Below are 11116 nucleotides of genomic sequence, written 5' to 3'. Positions count from 1 at the left end.
AGGAGACAACTCAACGGAAACAAAATAAAAACTGCAATCTCAAGAGATTAAACAAAACTGTTACCCAAATGTACTTCTACCACAATGACAGCCGAGGAGAGGCAAATGAGACGAAACATAACTTTATCGAAACACGCTAAAAATATGGGGTGTTACATTCTCCCCAACATAAAGAAATACGAAAATTGATTTGAAAATTCGAATGGTCGCTACACGCATTCGCAAAAAATTTCTAATTCCAATAATTAGGTGCTCCAACTATTACTCGTTCAGGGCAACGTGAATAAACAACAATTATTCAACTGAGAGTCACAACTACTCTATACCGGAGTGGCCTCCAAAACCAGCTCGAAACTCATCTACTATAAAGACCTCGATATCAAATACAAGATCAAGCCCTTAGCTCAAAAATAGTCCTATAATTCTAAACTTTTATCGCCTCAACAGGAAAACCAAAACACATACTGATAAATTCTTGCGTTTCACAACATTTACTTACTTCCACTTATATAATCTCGGTATCAAAGTAATCGATAACACAATCCAATAAACATCAGATAATATATCGGTTCCAAACAAACACTACAAGGAATCATCCCAATCAACGTTTTATACAAACTCGATAATACCATAAACTTGTGAATCATAAAACACAAAGACGCATACCGTTTTTCCAAAGAAAACATGAACTTAACTCATAATAATAGAATCTCCAGATTAGTAATAAACAATCTCAATTACAATGATTCCTCCAATCATTTAGAAACATATCGCCCCAACTAAACTAAACATTGACTGCATCTCACAAAAAAAAAATTGTCTCTCACACCAAGGGTTCAACCATGATCAGAACGATATTCAAATATTACAATAATACCATCAATCAACAAAATCGACTAACCAATTTTGGCTGTCGAAACCTATTAACCACAAACCTCGATTCTCAAATCACTTAACTCATATATCCAAACCAAACTTAAATTCACAAAACTTATTGTTCAATCAATGACTATAACCTCGCATACAACGAGAGATCACTACGACCAGTATACTACGACCGAATTGTTAGTTATGCTCAAAACCAACCCCTGGGGTATAAAATCTTTTAATACAAAATATTTTATATCCCAAAATTTCTCCACTCCTCTTTAAAAGACTTTACGTCTTACACCTCCTTTTATATTTAATATCGAAATGCCTTTACCATTGAAAACCATCGGTTCTGCAAACCCTTGAAAATTTTCAAAATATCCACATTTGGAATCCGAAATTTTCCCTTACTTTTAAATACGTTTGCAAATTTATGAAACAGTTCAACTGATAAAATTTATGTTCTCTTTAAATCAACTTGCTAAAACACTTGTTAAATATTTTATACTTTTCTCGTAAAGGTCAAACTATGGAAAAATCCTCCGTATTCAAAATACACATTAATGTTTCAAAACGTTAAAATTTAAATCGTATCTAAATTTTTTGCTCTTAAACAAAACACAATTGAAGAAATCGCTCAAGCGAAAACATTTATCAATCCCTTTTGAATCAATTCGGACAAAATTTCTCCCTTTCCTCAGAAAGGTAAAATTAGCAATGTAAATCTCTTGTTTATGAAAATAACTTTATATCAGTACACTAAAATACTTGGACAATTTCAAATCTGAAAAGATAAAGTTTCTTTTAAAAATATAGTGTATACGCACACATGAGCATAATCAATATCCTTAATCCATTAATCCTTAAATCACTAATAGGAAATTATCACAAAAACTTCCTAATCTGAATCTAACCATACGCCGCACTTGGCACAATTATATCTCGAGCGTAACCTCAAATTCAATTTCACGTTCCATGAAACACGATATTCTAACAATTCAGACTAATCCATTACAACGTAATCGCCCAATATTTACCGCCATCATCACACAATATTTGTCTAGCTACCTTTCGGTAACAGTTTCAAATCATTTGAAATCCGACAACTTTATAAATACATTTATCACAATGTGACTCGCGAGCCTGTTTCAAAACATCTTTCTCAAATCACTTTATTGAAAAATCCATTTTACATAATTGTGCGCCAGGGTGATGACATCTCTCATCCCCAAAGAGTTGCATCCAACCCTAATCATTTATGTGCACGTGATGCATGTACTATTATGCATGTATAAATTATTGATTTATGTTGCTTCGTTGTCTGTTTATATTCCAACTGAGGTATTTATAAAATGAATTTAGTTTTATTAGTTTATTTTTGTTTTTGTTAAGTTGTGTTTTTACCGTGTGTTCTGTTATTTATGTAGGAAAAGTTGAATGAATCGGCTGTTTTAGCTGTAAAGCCTGTTTCACCTAAAATCGCAGATAAAAATGACGACACAGTTCCTGTTGCAAAAAGTAGACCAAAAGTAATATATTTTATTTTGTTACAACTATTTAATTATGGCATTCTTTTTATTTATTTTATTTATAATTTATTACTGTTTATTGGAACAGCTTGTTTTTAAAAGGAAAGCAGTTCAGGTTGATATACCGGCTGAATTTGCATTGATTGAGCGAATAAGAAATTTAGACTCGGCAGAGAAAGTTAAATCAATGGGGATGACTTTTACAAATCATTGTCCTTTGTTGATGGAAAGTGTTCATGATATGTGCAACCAATTTTGGCTTTCTGAGTTTAATGACTGGATTGAAACTAACACGTATAGGAGAAAACATCCAACGTAAGTTTTTTTTGTTATCATGTTTTCATTTGTTTAATTGCTTTAAATACTAACTTTGTATTTTCCAGCAATGAAATTTACTATCCAAGAGAAAAGATATTACGCCCAGGATTTAGGCTTGGTGGAGAGGAAATTACTATAAAAGATTTCTTCCATATTTTGAATACACCTGGTGGTTATTTGGAATCGAGTGTAAGTAACATTTATTCAATTTATTATTATTTGTATATATTTGATAACTACATGATAATTTTATGATTGGGTTATGATAATGTAATATATTTGGTGAATTCAAACATTATTATGTTTATTTGATAATATGATGATAATGTTCTGATACTAAATATTTTTATGATTTTATTGTTAATATTATCATACTTCTGTTTTATGATAAGTTTATGATAATATCATGATAATGTTATAATTTGGTTATGATAATGTAATATATTTGATGAATTCAATCATTATTATGTTTATTGATAATATGGTGATAAGGTTATGATACTAAATATTTTTTATGATTTTATTGTTAATATTATTATACTTCTGTTTTATGATAAGTTTATGATAATATTACTTATAGGTTTATGATAATATCATGTTAAGGAATATGTACTGTTATTTAGTTTTATGATATTGTTATTATTATCTTTATATTCAATTTGTTTGTTTTTTTTTTGTTTCAGCATATTGATTGTCTGTTTACGTACCTGCGAAAGAAGTGTATTTTTCTGAACAACAGCTATAGTGTTTGTGGAAATTGGTTTGATCAGTATGTGCAGAATGGATATCGACTCTACCTCGAGAATCAAAATGTCACTGATCTGCCTCAGTTTGATGCAATATATAATTTTATAGTTGGAGAGGATGGACTTTATAAGAGGGCATGGGGCGATCTGAAGTTCATACTTTTTTCAGTTCATCTTAAAATTGATGGCGAATTTAAAGATCATTTTCTTCTTGCCAAGCTGAGTTTTGATGAAAGATGCTTCTATGTGTATAATTCTTCTAGGAATCTGCTATATGATGAGCCTGTACGCGAAGCTATGACTGCATATTCAACGTTACTGCCATTAATTTTGAACTATGTTGGATTTTACGATCGTACTGATATCAACTTCAACTCAGTTTATTATGTTGGCAAGAAAACAACTGATCCATTTGCTGTAACTTTTATGGATGACCATCCTGTTCAAGAAAATTCGTAAGATTCTTTGATTTTTAAGTTCTGTTTTGTTTTTTATTTATTAAGTTTAATTAGATACTTATATTGTGTTTTAAAATACATGCAGAGATTGTGGTGTGTATGCTACTGCTTTTGCCGAATATTTGATTGAAGGGAAGCGTATTCCGAAGGCTCTTCGTATTAAACAAATACGTAACAGATATGCAGTTAATCTGTTCATGTATGGTAGGTGGAAGAACAAGAGTGGTTATGTATCTGATTGAATTGTAATTTTTGTTTTTGTTGTACATTTGTTGATTTGTTTTTACAGTTTTAGTAATGTTTGACAATTTTTTTTTTGGTAAATACTATTAAGGAAGGATTTGATTTTATTATGATATGATAAGTGTATGATAATTATATTTTTCTTATCTGACTACTTTCATGATAGTTATATGATAATATGAAGTACAGTGATCACGCATATATTATAATTAGTATATTTGAACCTGCAATTATTGTTTTTACAGATTATTATATGCTAAGGATGTGATACAAGAGATTTGAATGAAGTGAAGAGTATTCAGGATTGTCTTCATATTGAATATTTTTTAATGTTAATCTTTCATGTATGTTAGTAAAACAAGATAGTTTGTTTATTATAATGATTTTTGAATGTTGCTGATGGTATTATGTCAATTAATTTTTTTGTTTAAATTTCTGATATATAATTATGGAAGTATAACTAAACTGATAACTAAATGATAAGTATATGATAATTCATGATAAGTGTATGATAATCAGTATGACAATCAAATGAAAAGTTTATGATAATCAGTAGTTAATCATGTCAGAATTATATGATATTAACATGATAAGTGTATGATAAGTTCATGATAAGGATATGCTAACATATTTTTAAAACTTTTTATTAGACATTATTATTCCAAATTTATGAAAATAATTCATGATAAGTGTATGATAATCAGTATATTTATCTTTTATTATCATGATAATTATATGATTTTCTTACAGATTTCTACTCCAAACAATTTTACAAATGAAAAAGTGTATGATAGTGAAAAGTTTATGATAATCAGTATGTTACTCATGTGAGAATTATATGATATTAACATGATAAGTGTATGATATGAGTATGATTTTAAAATGATAACATCTTTAAAAAGTATAATATAATATGATAAGCATATGATAACATATGATAAGCATATGATAAGCATATGATAACATGTTTTTAAAACTTTTGACAGATTATTATTCCAAATTCATGATAAGTGTATGATAATTAAATGACAAGTATATGATAATCAGAATATTCATCATTTATTATTATGATAATTGTAAGATTTTCTTACAGATTACTACTCCAAACAGTTTTACAAATGAAAAGTGTATGATAATAATTTTTGAATTGTTAAATTTTTATTAAATGAAAAAATGAAATGGAATATTTCAATTACATAATAGCAGTTCAAATCTTTCAAATCTTTACATAATAGCAGTTCTATTTCTTTTTTGGCATATTCCTACAAGTTTTACGATTATGTCCATAAGCTCTACACCTTGTACACCTGTTCTGTGTCTGATGTTCTACTATTCCTTTTATTCTTCTCTTCTTTGGCCTTCCTGCTTTAATTCTGCCAACAGGAGGTAAGACAATATAATTTTCTACCTCAGTAGGTATATCCCATGTGTCTTCTTTATTTACAGGGTATACAACTTCTTCATATGTAGCAAGCATCTCTTCATTTGTGAAGTAATTTGAGCAGTATTCATGTGGGTCTTGATGCTTGTCATAGCATACAGCAAAAGCATGCCTACAAGGAAGCATATCTACTTGAAATTTGTTGCATGTGCAAGTCCTATCCTTCATGTTAACAGTAAAAGTACTTCCCAAGTCAATCACACTGAATATGTATTCATCTGAAGTTCCATCCACCTGATGACCAGAAGATAAAATTCAACATATGATAAATCAATGATAATGTTATGATAGTCAGATGATAAGCTTTGGACAGTCAGATGATAATGTTTATGATATTATGATATTAAGATGATAACCATGAATTTAAGCTAATTTATGATTAACCTTGAGTTCCATTGATTCTAAGTAGTTTTCCCTGAGAAGCGTTTCATATTTAGTTGACAACTTTGTGAAAGTTCCTTTAGCAAGATTTTTGTTTTTGCAGCTCCATCTTTGAACCAAGTTCCTTAAGTATTCCATAAGCATTGTAACTGGTAATTCTCTTGCTCTGTTAACTGCTGCATTAAATGACTCTGCTGTATTAGATGTCAAAATATTCTACCTTTTGTTCATAGAATGTGATACTGTCCACTTTTTCAATCCAACCCCATTGAGATATTCTGTAAGTTTTGGACTGATCTTGTGTAGTTCGTCCATATGTATTTTGAACTCTGTTTTTGTATAAGATCTTGCAGCTTCCATGAAGAGATCTTTAATTTTCTTGTGCTGTTTCTTGAATTTGTATTTCACATTATTCAGTAAATGATAAATGCAAATGTCATGTTGAGCTTCTCCTTCAAAAACACTCTCTATTGCTTTTTTGATGCTGTCGTGTCTGTCTGAAATTATACACATTTCCTCTCTTACACCAAACACAGATTTGATGATAGTGAAAAACCAATTCCATGATGCATCATTTTCTGAATCAGTAACTGCAAATGTAAGGGGGAATATTTTTCCTGCAATATATAATATGATATTAAATTAATATATGCAATAAAATAAGATAATGATAATGCTATTCCAATATTATGATAATTGATGGATACCGAATCCCATAATAAAAATAATGGAGCCGAGTCACAGGAGATCCACTCTCAGGTGATACCGGACTTCCCCTAAAGGTCCGAAGATATGAAGGATACGCCGAATCCCTTAAGATTCGGTGATATGCTAATAAAGACCGAATCCCACATGATCCGCCCAAAGCGCGTCAGGTCCGGGATTCGGCTAATCGACTAAGAATGGAAGTATTGTCCTATTCGGACACAAACGCTATATATGGAAGGATAAGCTCTACTTTAGGAAGATAAGACTATTTAGGAAGACGTTCCTAAATAGGACTCTTATCAGATTAAGGTAGATCACGACTAATCAGGAGAATCCCTACGATATCGCTGAATCCCTACAAAGTAGGATTCACCTGCCTAATACGACTCTACTAGGTATATTCGACTACTATAAAAGGAGCACGAGGTATGCCTAGAATCACAATTACATTCATATACACAAAACGCTGCTCAAAGCTCTAAACTGACTTTAGCATCGGAGAGTTAATCGGACAACCACCGTCCGGTTAGCTTCTACCTTGTTTTGCAGGTCTTACTCACTGGTTCAGAAGGCAGACTCCATCAATTGGCGCCGTCTGTGGGAAAGGCTTAACTAAACTTCAAAAAGAAGGAGCTTTTCTGAACTCAAAAACAAATCTCATTGAAGAAGATGACTTCTGAAAGAGTAAACCTGAAGAATCAAACGTCACAGAGAAAACGGAAAGCAACAGAACTCTCAACTCCTCCTCCAGTAACTTTTGACGGGGAAGACTTCGGGAGAATAGCTGAAGAGCATAACGAAGCTCTAGTGGTAGCCATGATCATCGAACACTGGAACGTTGAGAGAATCCTGATCGACGAAGGAAGCGCAATAAACCTAAGAACAAGAAAGGCTTACGAAAGCCTAGGAAGAGAACTAGCAGAACTAAAAAGAAATGCCACACCTGTGGTAGGATTTGGGGGCTCGCCAATTAAGCCCAACGGAACAATTACACTTGATGTCAAGCTAGGAAGGACAAGGAAAAGCGAGGAATTACCTACGCGGTTTAGTGTCGTAGAAATCGACTTGCCGTACAACGCGATACTAGGGAGACCTTTCCTCCACGACTCAGCCGCCGTGACGAGCGTAAAGGCACTAACCATAAAGATACCAACGAAATAGGGAATTATCACGATACAAGAAAACCGAGCCGAGGCGAAAAAGTTCTACGAACGAGCAATAAAAGAATCAGGCGAAACAATGGCAATAGAAGAAATCCTTAATCACAACATCGAAGAAAAAGAAACAGCACCCGAAGGCGAAACAAAGAAACTCCAACTCGACAAGGAGAAAAGAGTAAATCTCGGCACAAACATGAACCCAAAAATCAAAAACGAAATCACGGCCATGCTGAAAAACAACGTCAAAACCTTTGCTGCTAACGCGTCAGAAATAGTCGGGATAGACCCCCAAGTCATTACTCATGATCTAAATGTAGCGGAAGCGGCGAACCCTGTGAAGCAAAAGAAAAGGAAGTTCTCGGAAGAAAAACAGAAAATAATCGCTGAAGAAGTAGAAAAATTGGAGAAAGCGGGATTCATACGAGAAGTCCACTACCCCGAGTGGGTAGCTAACGTAGTTATCGTAAAGAAAGCCAACGGAAAAAATAGAATGTGTGTAGATTACACCGATCTAAACAAAGCGTGTCCTAAACATAGCTACCCTCTCCCAGACATCGATCAACTCGTTGACTCTACTGCTGGACACGCGATGTATAGCCTAGCCGACGCAGCTCAAGGCTACCACCAAATCCAGATGAAGGAGCAAGACCAGGAAAAAACTTCATTCATCACGGAGGGAGGAACTTACTGCTACACGGCGATGCCTTTCGGTTTGAAAAACGCCGGAGCGACATACCAAAGGCTTATGAATTTCATGTTCAAAGACGAGATAGGAAAACGAGTCCAGGTGTATGTAGACGACCTAATCATCAAAAGCGAGAACGAGGAAACCCATGCAAAAGATCTTGAAGAAACATTCAACATACTGAATAAGTTCGGAATGAAGCTGAACCCTGACAAATGCACGTTCGGCGTACAAGGCGGGAAATTCCTGGGATTTATGATATCTCAAAGAGGAATGGAGGCAAACCCCGAGAAGATCAAAGCAATTATGGACCTGAAGGCACCAAGAAACGTAAACGAAGTTCAAAAACTCAACGGGCGAATCACAGCACTCGGTAGATTCATGTCTTGCTCAGCAAAAAGATGCTTGCCTTTCTTCAAAGCCCTCAAAAGAACACAAAAATTTGAATGGAATAAAGACTGTGAGAATGCTTTTGAAGAAATAAAGAAGTTCCTCGTCACCCCTCCATTGCTCAGCAGACCGCTGAAAGGGGAGACGCTATATCTATACATCAGCACCACATACGAGACTATCGGAACAGTACTGGTGAGGGAAGAAGACAACGAGATGAAGCCAATCTACTACATTAGTCGAGTCCTGAAAGGCGCGGAGACACGATACCCCGAGATCGAAAAAATGGCACTGGCCGTATTAACCACAGCTAAAAAGCTGAGATACTACTTCCAAAGTCACAACGTTGTGGTAAGAACAAATCAACCATTGCGAAAGGCGATCCAACGACCAGAAACATCCGGAAGATTAGTCCACTGATCCATCCAACTCAGCGAACACGACATAAGATACGAACCTCGCCCGACTCTAAAAGCACAAGCTTTGGCGGACTTTGTAGCAGAAATAACTCCAACCGAGACTGGTCAGCCCAAACCAGCCTTAGTATGGGAACTTCACGTAGATGGAGCGTCGAATGAAAAAGGAGCCGGAGCAGGAGCCATCCTCAAAGGACCCGAAAAAATCGGAATCGAATATGGAGTAAACATCCAATTCACCGCCAGCAACAATGTAGCTGAGTACGAAGCCCTAATCGCAGGCCTCGGTGTCACGACCCATTTTCATGAATCGCGACCGGCGCTAGGGTATGGGTAATGTAGTACCGAAACCCGTAGCTAGCCTTTCATTTAACACATAAACACACAAACCTGCAGAAAACCAATGCTCGGGGGCAACCGAGACTTCAGCCTAAATCTAGCAGATATAATATACAACAATTAATATAACATGCTTATTCAATTCTGAGTCTAAAATAGTCATAACGTAAATAATCCGAAATAAATACATAACATGCCAGAGCAATATAACCAGTCAGACCAATCCGACAAACAACTGTAACAATAATAAAGACGTCTAGTCAACTACTGCGGTCTAAGAATAAAATAGTTTGACAGTTTATCAAAATAAATGGAACCTCCGAGGAAAAGTAAATGCGGAGATCACCAGACTCTCTCAGATCATAACCCTGGGAAAAATTGGGAAAACAACGGGGTCAGATATACTGAGATGAGTTCATACCACTATTTACATTTATTAAGTGGAAAACCTTTAAAACGTTTAAAACATTTAATAACGATATTACAGATAATAGTTGGAACCCTAATCCACAATTCTAAATAATAATCATAATCCAATAGGTCTGGTCCCGAGAGCTGAGCTACACCGAGTTACTCTACCTGGTCCCGAGAGCTATGCTCACACCGAGTTACCACATTTCCATATATACCTTACCCAGATCAATACCGGTGCGCACGCAGTCCTAATGATGCCCATTAGGTAGCATGTTCCAACTAAGAGCCATAATATAAAAACAGTTCGAAATATACGTACAGTATATATATTTAATATTAAAATAACAATTTACTTAATAAAGCGGTAAATAGTAAATATAAACTCACTGCTTGCTAATCCGCGTGAAATACCGGCAAGCAACTAACTCTGGTTCGCCTCTGAAGCACGAACAGTAGACGAGTCTAGACAAAATAAAATAATTATTAAAAACAGACCCTAACTCTAGAGAGTACTAGACACCACATAAGACTAGCACAATTAACACGTAGTAAATAAACAATCCAAAGTAACACAAATATATCCAAAAGGTAAATAAGCCCAATTAATATAAGTCTATTGAGTTCCCGCTTAAAATCCAATATATAAATATTATTTAATAACTTTAAATAATAAATAATTTCCAAATAGTGGGTTAGCCGAGTTATCACTAACTGCCAAGCTAACTTCACTTGTCGGATGACCCAAGTCTAATCCGACTCAAAACGTTTATCAAATATAAACCCGAGTTTATATACATAAAACAATTTAACAAAATAAAATCCATTTAAAAAGCGGAACTCAATAACTTCAATTCTAAGTAACCCAAGTTACAAATCAAAACTTAGTCATTTTAAGTGAATAAAAGTTTTAGGGACTAAATTGTACTTTAGCCAATCAGGCACTAAACTGTACTTTTGCCAAAAAGATATTTAAAATCAATTTAATCCCTTTTGTTTATAATCAAAACCAAATACTAAG

General features: G+C 34.1%; 1 protein-coding gene across 1 annotated transcript; it reads left to right on the top strand.

Moving 5' to 3' along the window:
- The first annotated feature begins 2157 nt into the window (after positions 1–2157).
- LOC126668364 (uncharacterized) lies at positions 2158–4163 on the top strand. Its single transcript, XM_056104380.1, has 6 exons — positions 2158–2211; positions 2298–2399; positions 2488–2714; positions 2783–2906; positions 3401–3918; positions 4007–4163. The coding sequence occupies exons 1-6, from the start codon at positions 2158–2160 to the stop codon at positions 4161–4163; spliced, it is 1182 nt and encodes a 393-aa protein (XP_055960355.1).
- The last annotated feature ends 6953 nt before the right edge of the window (positions 4164–11116 follow it).

The sequence above is a fragment of the Mercurialis annua genome, linkage group LG1-X (assembly GCF_937616625.2).
Source record: "Mercurialis annua linkage group LG1-X, ddMerAnnu1.2, whole genome shotgun sequence".
Classification (NCBI taxonomy): domain Eukaryota; kingdom Viridiplantae; phylum Streptophyta; class Magnoliopsida; order Malpighiales; family Euphorbiaceae; genus Mercurialis; species Mercurialis annua.
This window is presented reverse-complemented; position numbering and strand designations above follow the sequence as displayed.

What these genes read in the sequence shown, in the direction of transcription:
- LOC126668364 (XM_056104380.1), top strand. Translation starts at nt 2,158, where the DNA reads ATGTATAAATTATTGATTTATGTTGCTTCGTTGTCTGTTTATATTCCA. An exon ending in CTGTTTATATTCCAACTGAG is followed by an intron (nt 2,212 to 2,297) that starts GTATTTATAAAA and finishes TTATTTATGTAG; the next exon opens with GAAAAGTTGAATGAATCGGC. An exon ending in CATCCTGTTCAAGAAAATTC is followed by an intron (nt 3,919 to 4,006) that starts GTAAGATTCTTT and finishes AAATACATGCAG; the next exon opens with AGATTGTGGTGTGTATGCTA.